Source organism: Haliotis asinina, chromosome 3, assembly GCF_037392515.1.
Source record: "Haliotis asinina isolate JCU_RB_2024 chromosome 3, JCU_Hal_asi_v2, whole genome shotgun sequence".
NCBI classification, from domain to species: domain Eukaryota; kingdom Metazoa; phylum Mollusca; class Gastropoda; order Lepetellida; family Haliotidae; genus Haliotis; species Haliotis asinina.
In genome coordinates, this window is record NC_090282.1 from 39,231,467 (window position 1) to 39,251,671 (window position 20,205).

At 39.4% G+C, this 20,205-nt stretch overlaps 1 protein-coding gene across 1 annotated transcript in view; it reads left to right on the top strand.

The window, feature by feature from the left end:
• Positions 1–50: 50 nt before the first annotated feature.
• The window catches only part of LOC137277976 (DENN domain-containing protein 3-like), a 39,236-nt gene continuing 19,081 nt past the window's right edge, over positions 51–20,205 (top strand). Inside the window, exons 1-12 of the mRNA XM_067809997.1 lie at positions 51–329; positions 814–1,204; positions 3,270–3,394; positions 3,867–4,009; positions 6,950–7,058; positions 8,279–8,482; positions 11,510–11,650; positions 13,011–13,186; positions 13,470–13,580; positions 15,396–15,492; positions 17,727–17,872; positions 18,696–18,846. Of these exons, the coding sequence (XP_067666098.1) occupies positions 201–329; positions 814–1,204; positions 3,270–3,394; positions 3,867–4,009; positions 6,950–7,058; positions 8,279–8,482; positions 11,510–11,650; positions 13,011–13,186; positions 13,470–13,580; positions 15,396–15,492; positions 17,727–17,872; positions 18,696–18,846 (1,923 nt within the window). The 5' untranslated portion in view covers positions 51–200. The remainder of the gene's footprint in view (positions 330–813; positions 1,205–3,269; positions 3,395–3,866; positions 4,010–6,949; positions 7,059–8,278; positions 8,483–11,509; positions 11,651–13,010; positions 13,187–13,469; positions 13,581–15,395; positions 15,493–17,726; positions 17,873–18,695; positions 18,847–20,205) is intronic.

The window sequence follows — 20,205 nt, forward strand, 5'->3', positions numbered from 1 at the left end:
TATGTGAACATAAATCAAATGAAATATTAAATGATATTTTTTTCTTATAGGTTTCTTGTGGAGAAGAGCATGGAATGTTCATGCATTGTTGCAGTTGATTTACAAAACATTGTTCAAACACAACATGATTTTAACAGTGACACCTCAGTAGAATTCTGTCACTGAACAACATCAACACAGAACATAGCAGTGCAGAAAACATGGCTGGATTTAAAGACGCGGATGACACCTGCAATGCCTACAGTCTCTACAACAGATTTGTGGAAGTGCTGATTGTGGTTGGCATTGATGAGAATACAGGACTTGTTCCAGCAGACAAAGATGCAGAAGTATGTGTGCAACACCTAACATTGCAAACAGAATATCCTTAGTTTTTAGTTTTTCAAATAATACTGGATACCATTTTTTATATTTTGTATTTTACACATAGATATGCAAACATATGTTGACTTTAAACATGCTAAACATGATCATGGTCAGTTTTAATAGCTGCATTGTAAATGTTGGCCATAAATGTAAATGTTGAAATGAGAACCATTTTATTTTTGTGCAAAAAGAATGTTAGTACACATACTACACTGAACCAAGAGATTTTAAAGAAATTTCTACAGTTAAGATATTTTGTTATTGGATGATGTTCAAGGCTGGGATCACGTAAATGGAATCGAGGATACTAAAAACAATATAAAAGAAAAAAATAAACCTTTGAATTTTTTCCTATACATTGAATTAAAATGAAATGGCATTTTGTGGGGTGAATAGATGAAACAATGTTGACATAAGGCTTTAATCTAAGGACACGTTTTGTTTCAGCGAGATAGTGATAGCCTCCTCCTCAACCTGTTCTACCAGGACTATGAGCCACATGTCCTTGCTGCCGTTTCGTCAAGTAAAGCCACACACTTCCAGCCATTCTTGAAAGAAGACCCCAACTACCCTCCTGTCAATTCTGCTTCTACATTCCATTCACTGGACAGTTCAGGAGAACAATTCCATAGTCTCCCAGCACGTTCCAAAACTTTCCGTGAAGATCACCGTCGTTACAGTCCAACCGTCAGCCGTAGTCCATCCATCAGTCCTTCACCACTTTTAAAGAAGCACCTGATTCGACGGACACTTCCTGTCAATTATCGCTCTGTCACTATGACTGATCTCCCCTTATCAGAAGAAGTTATACGTTCGATTCCTGCATTCTGTTTTCCAGGTATGTTGTTGTTGTTGATGATGATGATGATGATGATGATGATGATGACAGCGACAGCGATGATGATCATAAGTACTGGCAGACAAAGCTACTTACCTGTTGTACCATGTTTACCCATCCACATATTCCATGCAACCAGTTTTGCTTTATGAATTACAGTGAAGCCTCATTAGTCTGGACGCCGATAATCCAGATGTCTCGCCTCTTGGACGATTTCAGCTTGTTACCAATCAATGCCTATATAATTTGCTTCGATAATCCTGAAATTCAGTTTCGGGAACCGGACACTAAATAGCTGTAACCAATCAGTAAAATAAACAGTAAATTGCTTCACTGTCTGGGCACTGTAAATCATGTTCACATTCCGTAGCAGCGTCTGTCATTGGGAACATAGAAGTGTTTGCTAACTGTGTGCGGAGATTATATTTCTAACGCGGAGAGTGAACCAGGGAAACCTATGCGATGTGTTGAGTTTCTGAACCCTAGTTCTTAGTATACGGCACAATCAGTAACCTATTCTAGTGGTAATGTGTAAGGAGTGAATTGCCATACCTTTGCGTCTGTGGTAAGCAGCATTTCAAGGGAAACTGGCTACCTGTAACCATTATCAAGCGAGGTGAAAATGACGATCGTCTAAAAGACATTGACTCATCTATAAAGAACAAATTTTGTTGGGAATGGCCTAAGCAGCCCCCTCGACCCCTGGCTTGGTATTTCAGTGTTTTTAACAATTTCTCATTCTCATGTCTGTGATATGTATGCGCATGTACATGTATTTTCAGATTCAGACAATGACTTGTCACTCAGAAAATTTATTGATGTGATGAATGTGATGAAAAAGCTTAAACAAACATAAACAACCATGAAAGAGTCGTGTCTTTTTTGTAATAGTAAAGGGAAACAACTCTTGCTGAAATGTGGGTCTTGATTCAGTAGTCTGGATGATTCGCAATCCGGGCAAATTTGCTGAAAAACACAACCATCCGGATTAACAAGGCTTCACTATACAACTGTTTTTCTATTCTTTGCATGATGTTTCAGAGCTAATTCTTGCTCCTTCAACACGTAAATGAAAGAGCAAGAATTAGCTCTAAAACATTATGTAAAGAACAAAAAACAAATTGTTATCAATAAAAGGTGCCATGTATTCATGTTCCGTCCAACTTCTAAACGCCTTTCAAAAGCTTCGGTTTTGGTTAGCATATGTTTAACCCTGCTGATTGTTTCACAGTCAGTTCTCATTAATCCGACACTTGTGCTTGCAGAGAAATATGTCAGATAAGGAGAATGTTGGATTAATGCAACTGTGTGAAAATATCAATGTTTGCTTAATGTCCTGATCGTCATTCTGTTGCATGTGTATCAGAAATGGTACATCTAGTTATCTTCATCATGTGTAAAAATATTCACAGTAATAAAAAATACTAACAATACATCCTTGTTATCATTTAATAACATTCATAGATGGCGTAACATACGTATAAAATCATTTAATCAGTCAGGTTCATACCTACATGCACATGAATGTCATAACTACATTGGCACAGAACTCGCGTTTGTTTCCACACATCTGCAGCCATTATTACCCGGATGTAGAATGTGCTACTGTTTTCATACAACTGTTTCTACACTAACATGAGGACATCTAGTGTCTAACTTAAAAAGTCTTTGATGGTTGTTGTTCAAAAGAGATGACCTGTGTTGTCTGGGGTTTGTCTTTCTTCCAAAGGCAGATTTCTTTCTTGATCAGTGGTGTAATTCCTACTCCGGCTCGCTTAGCAGGTGGTGTAATTGTGACCAACGTCTTGTTGTGATGAAAACTCAGGTCTGTTGTAAGCATTTTATATAGATCATTCTATTCTTATTTCTTGATTAAATCGTCTCAATTAATTGTCTTGTGTTTGTCATTAACAAGTGTGATGTTCATCGACATTGGTGCCAAGAGGCCAGTAAGGCACACTTTAATTACCACTCACGTGTGATTATTTGTTTATGGTCAGATGAGTTTGAGTTTTATACTTTAAAATATGTTTAATTTTAATGGCAATTCTTATTTTGTTACCAGAAAATGCCAAAGTGCACAGACACAAGCCTGAAAACTCTGTCCATTTCCTTGTCTTCACGGATCTCTCTGGCAACAGGAATTATGCTACTTGTCTCACTTTCTACAAACCATATATCTTACAGAAGGTAACACCTTTTGAATAGCATGAGAGAGTGAGTTTAGTTTGCACTGCTGTCCGCAATATTTCAGTTATGTGGTGGCTGTCTGTAAGTTTTGGAGTCTGGACAAGACAAACCAGTGATCAAGAACATGAGCATCAATCCATGCAATTTGGCTACAATGACATGTCAACTAAGTCAATTAGACTGACCACTCAATGCCTTTTGTCATCTCTTATGATAAGCATCAATATCAATAGTTGATGATCAGTTCTAACCCTAAACTTCATGGATTGAGTAACGTCAGTGAAATAATTACTTTTGTATTTTGTGAATACTCCTTGAGCATGTTTGGAAGTATTTCATCACAGAACTAACTTTCATCTACATAGGTGATAATTATATCTCTGTGTATTAAAACACTGAATATTGGAGACTGCATATAATCATCTAATGATTAACATTATTATTAACGTTATTTTATATCGATGTTTTTAAGGAAGATTCCGAGAATCTGAACCTGAGTCTTGAGGTAAAGAAGACAACCCTGAGTTCCACCAAGACGCGAGCTTATCTCCCTCAGTGCTGTATCCTCATCTCTAAGTATCCCTACTTCTACTCCATGAAGGAGTGTCTCTCATGGTAATACTGCTTGGATAATGGATGCGTTAGGAATACAAGCAAAGTTTGAGACAGACATATGATCAACAATGTCAGAGCTCCAGATAATTTTTCAAGCAATTGGGTATATACTTCCATGTCTGTTTGTGCATGAGTAATTGCATTTTTTGAGGAGTAACTAGCATTTCGTATACTCCCACTAGTTTAAAGAATGGAGTACTTTAACACAGAGTTTCTTATCCTCATTGGGTAATTAATTCTCCTACATATGTGAATATAAATTGTTCTCAACAGACTAAAAGTTGTTGTTAATTGTTACATTGCGAAATAGTTTTGAGTTATTTTCAAATTCATTTTTAAATGTGACTATTGTAGTAAACTCGGCACAGTGGTTACGCCTATAACGGTATATTTATATAGGCATAGACCACCATTTGCTAATGCTGTTGTAGAGTTTGGGCATCATGACGAATCATACGCAACACATTTTAGCTAGTTTAGTAAAGTATGTGAGGTATTATAGACCTATCGGGTTTTAAGTGATTCTTATGCGTTTTTATTGTGCTCCCAAATTTGTAAATAATTGAGTAAATGTAATTTTTATTGAGTGAAATATGCACCTTATCTGGAGCTCTGTGACTATTTACTCCCATGTCTCTTTCTGTATGAGAAATTGCATTTTTTAGGCTTAACTTGCATTTTGTTTCTTGTAGTTGTTGGGTATATAACTGATTCAAACAAGACATCATTGCTCAATTACAATAAAACCATCTTTTTACAAATTTCCAAAACATGATTATCGAGAAAGTGTTTGGTAAAAGAAGCATTTGGTCAGAGTTAAATATCAGTATTTAGTGTGACCACAATGAACATTGATAACAGCTTAGCAGCGGTAACCCACAGAAGAAAGGAGGTGCTGAATGCTGTCTTGAGGAATGTTTTGATACTTTTTTAAAGTGCTGTGTACAGTTCTTGTAGTGTCTGAGGTGGCAGATTACTCGATCAAGAGTATCCCTCAGATGTTTCGATGGGTTACCTGAACATTGTTTTTCAGGTGAATGTCCTGTCAAACATGTTAGGTGGAGCATTGTCATGCTCCAAAAATCAACCACTGATGTTGATAACAGGAAAGACATGACGCTGGACTCGCCTTCTGGCGAAAGGCGTGACTTTCCACAGCCAAATTGCGCACTGTCTGGTCGGAGATTTGGCACAGTCTAGGGATTTGGATTGTTGTGGATGATGCAGCTGTAGTGTTTGAACGAAGATGTCTCATCCAGATTGGGCGATTCTGGGTAGCATTGGCAACTACAGGTTGACTTGACCTAGGTCTGTCATTAACACTCCAAGTATTGTATTGGGTCCATAGATTTGAGATGGTCTGTGTGAACATGCTGAAGTGCCATGCCACCTCATGCTGCAATTCCTGTCCTTGTAAATGGTGGCGTTGTGTCATTGAGCTTCTGTATGTCTGTTCATTCTCTTGTCATCTATAGTAGCTCAAATTAATGCATGTGGAGTACCATTGATGTGACTTTTTAAAGCTAACAGTGATATGCTTCAGCTCAAGATGATACACAATTTCATGATGTATGCGAGTCACTAGAGACGTGAGTGTAATGTTACGTTTTTGTTCAGCATTTCTTTTTTCAAACATTTTGATGTCAGCAACCATTCCCCCACATGCTGGGATTCAGCATGGACTGGTTTGTGTCAAGTATTTTCTTAAAATTCAAATTTTTCCTTATCCTGATTCATGCCTGTTATGCTTATCTCCTCTGTCTATGTGAAGACAGTGGAACACTTGCAGTCCCTTGAAGCTCCCTTCTACTTCAAGCAGACATTCAATACACTCTCCCATTGGGAGCCTCCCTTTCCCACCAATAGTTAAGAAAGTTACATTTTTTTCAAATGTAAAGTTTCTTTTTTTGAATATTATATAAATGCTTTATGTAATTCTTATATTGCCAGATACCTGGCAGCCATTTTTAAACACTCAACATGAAAGTTGCATACTCATGTGACTACTACAGTAAACCTCCAACAGTGGGTGCCGTTATAACAGTGTATGTATAAATATGCATCGATTAATCTGGAGATTAACTCAAAAACCGTTCACTATTTTTCAACAATAATGGGTAGATGTATGAAACAGAACCTAAAGTGGTGTCTTTTGCTATTTACAGATTTTTTTCATTTTCATTTTTATTGGTTTCCATGGAAACAATTTGAACTTAGTCTCAAAAGGGAGGGTTGACCATTTCTGCAGCACAGCTCAGAAACCATTCAATATCTTTCATAAAGACGTGGTAGATATGTCAAACATAAACTAAAGTGGGTTTTTTTTTTTACTATTTATAGGTCATTTATTCGTCATTTATATTTTTCTCTCATTTTCTATGGAAAAACTTTGGACTTAATCTCAAAAAGGAGGGGTGAGCTTCGTTTCCGGAGCACAACTGGAAAACCTTTCAATATCTGTCAGCAAATTTTGGCAGATATATAAGGCAGATCCCAAAGTGGTACCTTTTGCTATTTACACAATTTTGGTATTTATACTTTATATTAATTCCATGGATTTGGACTTAGCCTTTAAAAAAACAAGAAAAAAATCAAGTTGATTTGTTCTTTCAAATAATTTGGGGCGAGGTGATTTGTCATCTTTGGATGACTCTTGTTAGAACTGAGTTTGCACCTTATTTTGATAACTCTATACATGATAGAGAGTATCGTATCTGATACAGATAGCAATGGCTTTGAAAGAGTCCATGGTTTAGAACTGTTGATTTAAACTGTATGTTATTTCCCCAAAGTTATGCAATATACATTAAACATTAATAAATTATAAAAGGAAAATGGATCAGTAAATAGGCTGCATCAGCCAGTGTATATGCTTTCCCTAAAATCTATAATTATTGAAGGCTGAACTGTCATGTGATACAAGTTGCTGTATTTTTTCAGTATGGTTCATAACATAGAGCGTGACATAGAAGAAATGTTCTCCTTTGTGAAAGAGTTCACCCACGTCCTCACATTGACCCCTGTCCCCCCACCTGGCAATGTCTCTGTGGTGAGTTGGTTTTGTTTTGTTTTGTTTTGTTTTGTTTTGTTTTGTTTTGTTTTGTTTTGTTTTGTTTTGTTTTGTTTTGTTTTGTGTTTTTGTTGTTGTTGTTTTGTGTTTTGTTCTGTTTTGTTTTGTTTGTGTCCCATAAATATTCTTTCAGCAATATTCCAACTATATCATGGCGGCCTCTACATAATTCTGTCCAGATGAGAGCAGTCTAAGTAAACTTATCCTCAGTACTTTTCGTTACACTCCACCACTGAGTCTAACAAAACCTTATGGGAGGTCACGTCAGGTAACCTTTGAGATTGACCAATCAGAACACAGCCAAATCGCGAAAGTGCACAATCGCACATCCCTTATGAACTTTTTATCTGGAAAAGGTTCGTACCCAAACAATTCCGAATGCTATTTAGCGTACGATCGCTTCCAGGTGATGCACATGGCGTACATACTGCCATGACAATGGTGAGTAAACAGTCACTGAAAATAGTGTTTTTGACAATATTGAAGGATGTTATCTTGCGAAAATATTAGCTAATGGTAACCATGTCAACAGAAACCCCAAAGCGTATATACTGCAGGTCAAATAACTGTGTTATATGCTGATTTTTGTTTGTGGAGAGATCTGTGTCGGTGACCTGACTATTTTGAAAGTCCCTCCGATCCCTAAATAGTAGCCGTTGTCTGATTGGTTAAATCTATTTAACCGTCTTGCATTTGATTGGACTGTCATTGATTGCTCAAAGGTTACCTGACGCGACCTTCTACTAGGTTTTGTTAGACTCAGTGGTGGAGTGTAACGAAATACACTGAGACTAAGTTTACTTAGATGAGAGAATCCAGTGATTGATATTATAAACAACTATCCATGAATGTGGGGTACTCTGACACTACCAACCAAGACTGCCCAACTAAGTAATATGTTATTTGACATTACAGGCATTAGTGCCTGGATAAACTGTAATGTGGATAAACTGTAATGTGGAAGCTCCATGTCGAGTGATGAAGGCATGTACACTTTCAGACCTCTTCCACTAAGTGAATGACTGCATAAAAACCTAACTCCTCATCTGAGTCTCAAATGGTCAAACCAAGTCTTTCTGGTTTTATATCATGAAGAAAACCACAGTGTCCCTTACACTGACCGTGTCGTTTTTATCTTTTTGAATCATAGCTTGTTTTTGATTATTTTGATGAGCATAGTGAGACGGTCAATGTTACAGATCCTGACGCTCTCAGCCTTCCAGATGCAGATGATACTATACCCCTCAGACTGGCCAGACATGCCTGTGATTGACATCCAACTACACCTCGTCTTCCTGGCTTTCTCCATAGAGAACGTTCTCAAGATCTTTACCAGCATCCTCACGGAGGAGCGGATTGTGTTTGTGGCCTCCAGCTATGGCCAGCTTGGAGTCATCATGGAGGTAAGTTTAAGCCTAGAGACCACGGGGTAGTCTAGTGGTTAAAGCATTTACTCATCACGTCAGAGACCCAGGTTCAATTCCCTACATGGGCACAATATGAGAAACCCATTTTTGGTGTCCCCTGTCGTGATATTGCTGGAATATTGCAAAAAGTGGTGTTAAGTTAAACTCATTCACTCAGTTTAAGCTTCAGCTTGAACAGCCTTCTCTCTGTGTCCGTTACATATACTGCGCAAAATATGTTCAGGATCATGCCTAATAGGGGAATATTATTCATTAAGTTGTGTGCTCAGTATTGACTACAAAGAGTATGGTGGCAGTGGGGTAGCCTAGTGGTTAAGGCGTTTGCTCGTCATGATGAAGACCCAGGTTCGATTTCCCCACATGTATACAATGTGTGAAGCCCATTTTCTGGTGTTCTCTGCCATGATATTACTGGAATATTGCTAAAAGCGGCGTAAAACTAAACTCACAAAGAATATCCACAGCTGGATGAGAATTAGTCACACATCTAAAACACAGTCATTCAGACATCTCTAAAAAGAAAATTGTATCTGCTGAGGTATGAAACTAGCTGGGACTTGTGTTTAGGATCTAGTATTTGCTGGACTGATTTTGAATTTGATGTTTGAATATTTTTACATAGGATTAAAAGTCTTATCATCAGTCTTCATTTCATCACTTTTGGAATACAAAATCCCAGATTAATAGAAATATGATAATAGTCACATTTGCTTTTCAGTAGATATGTGATAATTTTTAAACTTATTCTATCTCACATGCTTTTCAGTAGATATGTGATCATTTTTAAACTCATTCTATCTCACATATTGTATTCTCTCTTCTTTAATTCGATGAATGAGGGGAAACAAAAAAAAATGGTGAACTTATCCCAGCCTGTGGTCCAAGCACCCACCCTCCATGTTGTGCTCCTTCCTGGACATCTCGCTTTCCCTCGCAATAGTCTTATGTCATGCTCCACAGACTAGTCACATGACCATTCCGAAGTGTTCTCCCTTCTCCAGTGCAGACGCTAATTTGCAAACTAGAAATTTTCCAAACAAGATTATGATGGGAAAGAAAGGAAGAGGAAACTTTGTGATAAATGTAGAACTATCTCTTCTGTTGCTGATCCCATACATCATGTGCAGATTGTGTGGGTTTTTGCTCCTGGATTAATCATTGTTCCTATTGTAAACCTTTGACTGAGGAAGAATAGATTCACTGAATAGTTGAAAGTTGGGTCCCGCAGGTGTTTGCACAGAGACTATCAGAAGGCCATCAGGAGAGTATCTTCTTTAGAAAAGTCCAAAGTAGAGTATCCTGAGAAAGTAGCAAAAAGGAGATCCCACACACCATCGTCCGAACCTAGGGGATGATTTTCTGGATGCTTCTTCAGACTGACTCCTAATTACCAGAGAATCTTCACCTTTTATTGGGGAATGAAGATGTAGATTCATCGCATCGATCATCTATTTGTTTGTGAATTGTGGTCATAGATAACATGAACCAGATGGGAATTTAGGGCTCATTGAACCTACGTTCAATGTTGTCACAGTTACTTACAAGATCTGGTGTGACGAACCTACCTGCCAGTGATCCTACAATGCTTCAATCAATTGCTACATCTCATATCATACAGATAGTGCCCAGTTAAGCGCTGAATCTTTCCCCACCTGTGCCATCAATTACCTCAGTGATTTAGGTAGTGCCACCAAAACTTACAGTTTCGACATTGACAATCAACTAGCTAGCATTCATGAAAAGATTGATGGCTATCATCAGGCTGGAGTTCTCACCATTTTACATAATCGAGATTGCACTAGAACAAATTTTCATCTATAGAGGATCATCCAATGTCTCTTAGTCATTCAGATTCCATCCATCACCATTCATCGAATTCACATAATTTAAGTTCACGTCATATGAATGCTAATGTGACGACAGTCTCGAGAGCACCTCAGATTGCTGGTTGAAATCCTGACAGCAATTGGGCCAATATTTTACCACAGGAATGTGGATTCAGTTACTCATAGTGGAATACCATGTCAGCAGCATACTTTGCCTATGTCATCATGAGGGACAGCCAGCCACTATGGTACTTCCTGTACGTACGAGAACTATCTGGATACCAGTCCCTTCAGCTGCTGCACTGTTGCTCCAATATGTTGACACAAGACTTCGTCACCGGATCATTTGGACAAAATATCTGGATGTGACGGGAGTTTTGTTATTGTCAAACCAGGCCAGGTTTTAGCATGGATTAGGGAGAAATTGAAATTATCAAGCAGCATTATTGCATGATGGGACAGCATGTGTCATTCATTACTTTAACACCAAGAGACTGTATCACTCACATGACAGGATCATTAGATTTGGCCTTCAAGAATCTTAAGCACATTTGAAGTGGGTTCCCTGCACCAAGATTCTCAACCAGTGTGGCTCATGTACATGGACTTAATACACTAGATAAAAAATATCAATACACTATGCTCAAAGAAAAGTAGTTCTTCATTCCTGGTTGCAGACAGAAATGTAGCACATCTGGAAACAATCATTTGATGAACCCTTCCAACTTTGGTGCTGTGAATGAGACATTACTACATGTAGCATCAAACCAGGATGCTTACATCATGCGATGAACCTGATTATTGAGCTGTTGTCTACTGTTTTCGAACAGATACCTCATTATCTTGGTTATGTGCTAGCCACAAGACATAGAGGAGTTGAATCATTCTTCTTAGGAGGACAGATAAAAGGCTGAACTTTTTGAGACTACCGTGGTCCTTTGAATCTGATTTTAATAGACAGATGCACAACGTATCGTTTGAAGTGAACAGAGAGATGTCCAGGTACAAGGACAACATGGAGGACGGGTGCTTGGACCAGAGAGCGAGATATGTTCACAAGTTTTTTTTCGTTTCCACTCTTTTGTCAAATTAAAGAGAGATGGTACAATACATGAGGTAGGTTATACATATATATATATGGACGATTAATGGTTAAAATTTTCAATGTTATCTTTAGAGCTTCCTCAACTTTATCCTGCCGTTCTCCTGGAGGTTCACGTACGTCCCGGTTCTTTCTGTGTCTTCCTTAGAGCTGCTGGAAGCTCCAGGCACCTTCATGATGGGATGTCACCGCAAGCATATGGAGGTGGTGGATCAGGTGGGTATCTAGATGTCACCGCAAGCATATGGAGGTGGTGGATCAGGTGGGTATCTTGATGTCACCGTAAGCATATGGAGGTGGTGGATCAGGTGGGTATCTTGATGTCACCGCAAGCATATGGAGGTGTTGGATCAGGTGGGTATCTAGATGTCACCGCAAGCATATGGAGGTGGTGCATCAGGTGGGTATCTGATGTCACCGCAAGCATATGGAGGTGGTGGATCAGGTGGGTATCTTGATGTCACCGTAAGCATATGGAGGTGGTGGATCAGGTGGGTATCTTGATGTCACCGCAAGCATATGGAGGTGGTGGATCAGGTGGGTATCTTGATGTCACCGCAAGCATATGGAGGTGGTGGATCACGTGGGTATCTTGATGTCACCGCAAGCATATGGAGGTGGTGGATCAGGTGGGTATCTAGATGTCACCGCAAGCATATGGAGGTGGTGGATCAGGTGGGTATCTAGATGTCACCGCAAGCATATGGAGGTGGTGGATCAGGTGGGTATCTAGATGTCACCGCAAGCATATGGAGGTGGTGGATCAGGTGGGTATCTAGATGTCACCGCAAGCATATGGAGGTGGTGGATCAGGTGGGTATCTTGATGTCACCGCAAGCATATGGAGGTGGTGGATCAGGTGGGTATCTTGATGTCACCGCAAGCATATGGAGGTGGTGGATCAGGTGGGTATCTAGATGTCACCGCAAGCATATGGAGGTGGTGGATCAGGTGGGTATCTTGATGTCACCGTAAGCATATGGAGGTGGTGGATCAGGTGGGTATCTAGATGTCACCGCAAGCATATGGAGGTGTTGGATCAGGTGGGTATCTTGATGTCACCGCAAGCATATGGAGGTGTTGGATCAGGTGGGTATCTTGATGTCACCGCAAGCATATGGAGGTGGTGGATCACGTGGGTATCTTGATGTCACCGCAAGCATATGGAGGTGGTGGATCAGGTGGGTATCTTGATGTCACCGCAAGCATATGGAGGTGGTGGATCAGGTGGGTATCTAGATGTCACCGCAAGCATATGGAGGTGTTGGATCAGGTGGGTATCTTGATGTCACCGCAAGCATATGGAGGTGGTGGATCAGGTGGGTATCTAGATGTCACCGCAAGCATATGGAGGTGGTGGATCAGGTGGGTATCTTGATGTCACAGCAAGCATATGGAGGTGGTGGATCAGGTGGGTATCTTGATGTCACAGGAAGTATGTGGAAGTGGTAGATCAGGTGCATATGTTTAATTCACTATCACAATCTGGTGAATAAGGATACAGGTGGAGGTGTGATGTCACACGACAGCATCTCCCTGGAGAAGTTCAGAAAGGTTGCTTCTCTCATATTTGTAGGTGGAGGGACTGGTTGTAGTCAACATTGATGAGGGCACAGTAAAGATAAACCCAGAACCTTCAGACAATGGAGGTGTAGAGAAGACGATCCCTGATGTACCAGTGGAGCCAGCCCAGTTCTTCAGGAAAGTTGCCAAGGATTTTCGCTACCAGAAAGACCTTGACGATGTGCAGAGGTAGGTCAAGCATGAGGCTCCCTTTGGTGAGTCACATTAACTCTCATTCTCTAACCTAGGCTCAAGACAGTCGTAGCGCTAATATCACTTTGTTCAAGTGAGCCCAGGCTAATGTGACTCACCTAAGGGAGCATGTGGACCCTGAACAGTTTCCCAGCAAAGCAGTTAACTAATAACTTTGAATGACAACTGTGGGTATTCAGGACTAATGTTGACAAAAATATAGTTCATTTTCCAAAAGAGTATTTTGCTGAAGTGAAATGTTGACCTTGTTTCTTCCCAGGCCCTGCAGCTATGACCTGGATGAGGAAAGGGATCTTAGGTCCAGGAAGATGCAGGAACTGAACAGGAAGATAACTCTTGCCTTCCTTGAACTCATGGTCAACCTTTTCAGGTAGTTTTACACATACATGTGCCCAATCTGTGTAGTAAAGATTGCCCAATGTTATAAACTATTTCTGTACACAGCTATATGCTCTTCAGCCATTATATGCAGGGGTTTAGCATTTTTTTAAAAGCCACTTGCCACACTTAACAAGTGACTTTGAGAAAGTAACTTGTCCTGGCAAATTTTTCACTTGCCCTGATTTTATTACCAAATCATAATGATGAAATAGCAAGCATAAGTCAACGTGGTATTGTTGTTGATGTTTACTGGACTATTTATCGAAAAGAGATAAATAGCCAAGACAGTAAACCCTACTTTATTATCACTGCGAAATTTAGTTGCTACATTTTCAGCAGATGTGAAATGAAATCATTTGCATTTTGAAACCATAAGCAGAAATTATCTATTATCTGAAGGACAGGTAAGATACCAATATTTGATTGCCCAAAATGAAAACTGACCTGTCCTGAGCATCGGGTGATGGTATTTTTTAGCCTCTGATATATTGTTCAATTTTGTCTGTTTTCTGATATGTTTATATGATCTGTATCATTACACTAATATCTTCCTTAGAGATAACTGAAGTCCCGATATATTCATAGTAAATTTCTGACTTGGTTGGCACATGTCATCAGTTCCCAATTGCGCAGATCAATGTTCATGCTGTTGATCACTGGATTGTCTGGTCCAGACTCGATTATTTAGAGACCGCTGTCATATAGCTGGAATATTGCGGCTATTTTTAGTGATAGCATGCATGTATTTTACTGTATTACTAGATTTATCTAAATTGCTAATGGCTGAAAGGATTGTATAAGTCCATCTAGGACAGGAAGCAAGATGGTCTGCAAAAGTAAAACTTGGAACTGGTCTAAAACTAGGAAGCAGTATCAGTAGATAAGAATGTCAGTGGATCTATGAATAACCAACATATTATACTTAGACCTACAGGTTTGGGTTGCAGTCATAAAATTTGGTCTAATAGGAATGAGGCAGATATTCTATTGTTGAATGCAGGAAACCATGTTGGAAGCTGTTAAAAGGCATTAAAATATTCTTGACTAGCTCTTAAACTGTCAACTGGAACCTGTTTTCTGAATTGAGGTAAAGAAATACAACTTGTATTTTGAGCAAATTCCATTCAACATGGCTATCTGTGGTGTCATACATGGGGAATGAGCTTGGACTCCAACAACTAAGGTGATCACTCTGTTTCATCAGCTCTAATCATCAGAAATATACTTACAATGAATAGTACCACATGAGAATGTTATCACATTTTGCATACAATACAGCTTTGCCTGATTTTGGTAGTTAATGGTATTAGAGTACAATGTGTTTAATGGCGTTTTTACCTATTCCATAAATGGTGACTATGCTTGTCAGGTGGTCGCGGTCGCTGACTTGGTTGACACATGTCATCGGCTCCCAAGTGCACAGATAGATGCTCATGCTGTTGATCACTGGAATATCTGGTTCAGACTCTATCATTTACAGTCACCACATAGCTGGAATATTGCTGAGTGTGGCATAAAACTCACTCACTCACTCACTCACCCATATGATGAAACTGTCTAATTATGCCTTATGCAAAATATCAACCATAGCCATGTGATCAATATTTGTAGAAAATGACTTTCTGTCTCTCCATACAGCAGGACCCTTGCACCACACATTTCTTGTAAATATTGGTAAAATAAATTTTCAAGTCTGTAAATTTAAACTGGCTTCATTCTCATTATAGTTCGGCCATACATAATTAAATAGAATATCAGGAATATTGTGAAGTTTTGACATGTTTTTAACCAATTTTCCATGCAGGGGTGTGGTACGTGAACTCAAGGTCGATTTATGCAAGTTTAATGTTGAAGCCTTCAAGGAATCTGTCGCAGAAACTGACAAACCCTTCTATGATAAGGTAACAAACCAACCACTATACCATATGTCTATCCTTGCATATCTGATAGTAACATTGGCATTTCCTGTGTGTCCAGCCATGATAATAATAATATTGCTTGATTGTTGATTAAACTTTGCAAAATGTGTCTAACCATAATTACTGTCTTCAAAATGCAAATGGTGAATTACCAATTGTTTTCTTTTAACATGTTTCTACAAATATAATGTGTGTTTTTTTTTAACAGAGGCATGCTTCATACCAAAACTGAGGTATCAACTTCACGGACATTTGGCATTAAACTCACACTTTTTCAACACAACTCACTCTGTCACGCAGTACAGTCCGTTTGAGTCAAAATCTCCCTAAGGAATTGCACTCTTAACTCAAAAACAAATAACTGTAATTGACTCAAACTAACACTAAAGTAAATAGGAAAAACACACCAACTCTACAGAATTTTGTTTTAATTTTTGTCTACAAAATATGATGAAAGTTGTTTAACAAACCATCATAATTTGTGTTTTTCCTGTTTATTTGGCGTTTGAGTCATTTACGATTATTTGTTTTTGATTTACAGTGCAAGTCCTTGGGGAGATTTTGACTCAAATGGACTGTACCTCTCAGAATTGCTGTTTCTCTCTCAACTGTCATAGTGCTTTGCTGTTATTACTACTTCTTACTGTTGAAACAATTAACCAAAAAACTCCAGACCGCTAATACTTAGGCGCAATGGCTGAAGTCATTCACAGACTGGGGCTTGCCTCCAAGGTTTGGACCTGATCTCACTGGGTCCTGCGTATCTGGACCCCACATCACTCAATGAATGTCGAATAACATCCATCACTTGACAGCTGGAATATTTAGTCAAATTAATATTGTGTGTTAACATAACTGTATTAAGGCTTTTTGCCTGCAATGGACTTGTAGAGTAGTATGAAATTAAGAGTAAGATGGTCTTGAGAGTAAGATGGTGTTAAGAGTAAAATGGTCTTAATAGTAAGATGGCCTAAAGGGTGAGGTGGGAGTAAGCTTAAGATGACGGTAAGAGATGGTGTTAAGAGTATGATGGTCTTAATAGTAAGATGGCCTAAAGGGTGAGGTGGGAGTAAGGTTAAGATGGCAGTAAGAGATGGTGTTAAGAGTAAGATGGTCTTAAGGGTGAGATGGCCTAAAGGGTGAGGTGGTATAAAGGTTAAGATGGCAGTACGACTACTAAGAGATGGTGTTAAGAGTAAGATGGTCTTAAGGGTGAGATGGCCTTGAGGGTGAGGTGGTATAAAGGTTAAGATGGCATTATGGGTGGCCTTATGAGCAGTCCCTTTGAATTCATTTTGAAAGTAGTTTCTGGTATGTCACAAAATGTGTACATGTTTTAGTAGTGTGTAGGGGGTGGTGGGGTAGTCAAATGGTTAAAATGTCCGCTTATCATGAAGACCCAGTTTGATTCCCCACATGGATGCACTGTGTGAAGCCCATTTCCAGTGTACCCTGTCTCGATATTGCTGAAATATTGCCAAATGCAGCATTAAACTAAACTCACTCACTCACTGGCCGTATTAATGGGTGTGATGGTATTAAGAACAAGGTGGCCTTAAGGGTTAGATGGTCTTTAGAGTAAGAGAGTCTTAAGGGTAAGATGACCTGAGGGTAAGATGGTCTCAAAGCGTTTTTAATGGTGATGAGCTTGGTCTTACAGATCCTTAGGTAGGGATCCTTAGATCCATCAGCTCAGTTTTATGGATCCTTACGTACAGACATTAACTTGGTCTGCAGGTTCCTAAGGTACTTTGAGTCATCATTATGTTCTAGTACCCAGGACTCCATGGCTAGTACCGAGGGTACATTGGTGTAACAGTACTGTAAACTACATGCATTGCGACCGAATTGCAGGTTTTTTGTGGCTCTGGGCACTTAATATATCTTTAAGTCATAATGACAATGATAACATCAATTATGCAATAATGATCCCTTGACACACAATATTAATGTAACGTTTAATATGCCATCACCTTATGGATTCTTTATATATGAAAGAAAGGTCTGGGGTAGAAATATTAGGCCTTCAGCAAACCATGTTTGCTGCTGCCATATAGCTGAAATATTGCTCAGTGGGGTGTAAAACGAAACTCACTCACTTCTGAGATATGCTTACCAGTATTCCTGTTTGGCATTCTGAAATTAGCCAGTAAGTCTGTGAGAGAATGCTTGACTACTATACAATGGGACGTAACTTGCTTTTACTGTTTTTGTAGGTTCTCCAAACTGACATGTTCAAAACCTTTCTCTCAGAAAGGCTGGAAGAGAAGCAGGATTTTTGGTCTGATTATGAAGCAAAGACACGACCATATGTCAAGAAATTTGGAGGTCTGTTAGACAGCTCTTCAAGTATGCCTGCAAGGTAACAAGCTACATAACACCTTCTTGAGTTTTTTTGTGTGGTGGGTAGCCATTATAATGGTTAAAGCGTTTGCTCATCACGCTGAAGACCCAAGTCGATTCCTCACAAGGGTACAATCTGTGAAGCGCATTTCTGGTGCCCACCTGCCATGATATTGCTGGTACATTGCTGAAAGTGGAGTAGAAATAAACTCATTCATTCACTTGAGTTTATTTAAGGATAGTTAGTTCATGATACTGTGAATATTAGATAATGTATGCTCTGGATTGGCATCTCCTTGTAATCTGTAGGAAAGTGTTTTCATCATGGTAGGTATTAAGTCATCTTCCTAATTCTTTAAAATGAGATGTTATTACTTGATGCCGATACACAAGGGGCCCATGAAGGTCCGAGGTAGAGTAGGCCTTCAGCAACCCGTGCTTACCATTTATAGGCAACTGTGTTTGTTGTAAGAGGCAATTAATGGGATCTGGTGATCAGGCTCGCTGACTTGGTTGACACATGTCATCAGTTCCCGATTGCGCAGATCAATGCTCATGCTGTTGATCATTGGATTGTCTCATCCAGCCTGGATTATTTACAGCCTGCCACCATATAGCTGGAATATTGCTGAGTGCAGTGTAAAACTAAACTCACTCACGATACAAGGTCTGAAGACATCCTGTTTAGGTGACATCAGGACAGTATTTCACAAACTCTAGTTGAAATGCAATCAACTTTAGATGGTCAATTTTAGATGTGAAGTCCATTTTGGGTGTCAGCATCATGATATAGCTTGAAGACTCACTCACTCGTAGAGCAACTGCTTGCTCTTGCTTTACAGAAAGAAGCCACTACGTAAACAAGTGTCAATCTCCATCTACCAGCCAAATATTATTCAGAAGGAATACCAGACATTCCGCTTGCCGGTGCTGAATGGTGATGCCCAGGCATTCTTCCGAGCCAGTATTGTCTACCTAACCAAGACTCTTGAGGTGAGAGATAGTAGGTTATATGCAGTCAGCAGGGTTTTACTCATACTCGCTATCTCCAGGGTATACGTGCTGATAAACCTCCACAATTCACTGGATTCATCTACGGGATGCAGGGCCAGCAAAGGGAGGTAATGAAAGCCATAGATGCATCCAGGGTATAGTGGAGATCTCTCGTAACGTATGCTCTGGAGATATCAAGGATAGCTGGTTTTACTGGACTTACGAAAGTGGGGTTCAAGGGGAATCTCATCAGTATATATTTTACAAGACCTCGCTGGTAAATATGAGGGTCCTGTTAAGTATTGAAATGGTGTAGAGTAGTGTACATTCAGATGTTTACTTCAGAGCTTTGAATGAATCAGTGATCATGTGGTCAGTGATGATGATCAGTGAACACATGGTCAGTGATTGCAATCAATGATCACCAGGACGGTCACGGTAGTCAGCAACCATGACTGTCGGAAATAACAGACTCAGGTATCTACTCTTGATATGCCGTAGATACACTCTTGGTATATTTATGCATCACTCTGGGCACAGTATTTTGGGTTTTCTGCACCCATTGTTAACTTTTGTTTGGACTTTGCACACATTTAGTTTGTCATGTAATACCATGGGTCAGTACGTGGATCAAGGGGACAAATATACATATTTTCCATAATCCTGACATGCTAATTGCATACCACTCCACTTTCCCCAACTTTAATGGAAACACCCTCTCCAAATGTATTCCTCATGACTGTTAGAAAGACATGTCAACTGATAAAAGTCAACATGCAATGAGGCCAAAATGGAGGGAGTGATCAGTTGACCGACTGGCTGTGTCTGAGTGAGACTAGCATGTGGAAGTATATTTTTTCCCATTTGTCAGGAACACTTTGGCACTAATCCATTTATTACAGATAGCAATGATACTGTTAAAATATTCCTTAATGTGGCATAAAACAACATTCTGTCACTCTAACCATGCTAACTGAATGTTATTCTTTCATTTTCACATCTTCAGCCTAGAGGTAAGTATGTTGGATGAGTCAAATGCAAATTGCATGAGAGCCCTTTTGTCAAGCCAAAGGTAGTTTTTGTGATGTGTGTGTGCCATGCAGTGTCTCAGCAGTGCCAGAGCGTTTGTGTTTAGACTATGCCAGTTCTTTCTTTGAGAACACACTCTGCTTACAGTTCACAGTTACGCTTTTGCCTTAATGTTTGATATCCTTTTTGCCACTTGCAGCAGTTCTGATTCATCAACAAATGTCAGCCAGTTAGTTTCACTTTCTGTCTGGTATGTCCTATTACAAACCATTTACTATCACATCTTGCAGGTTTTTAAACCTTTATGTATAGAATTTGATATTTCAGAGT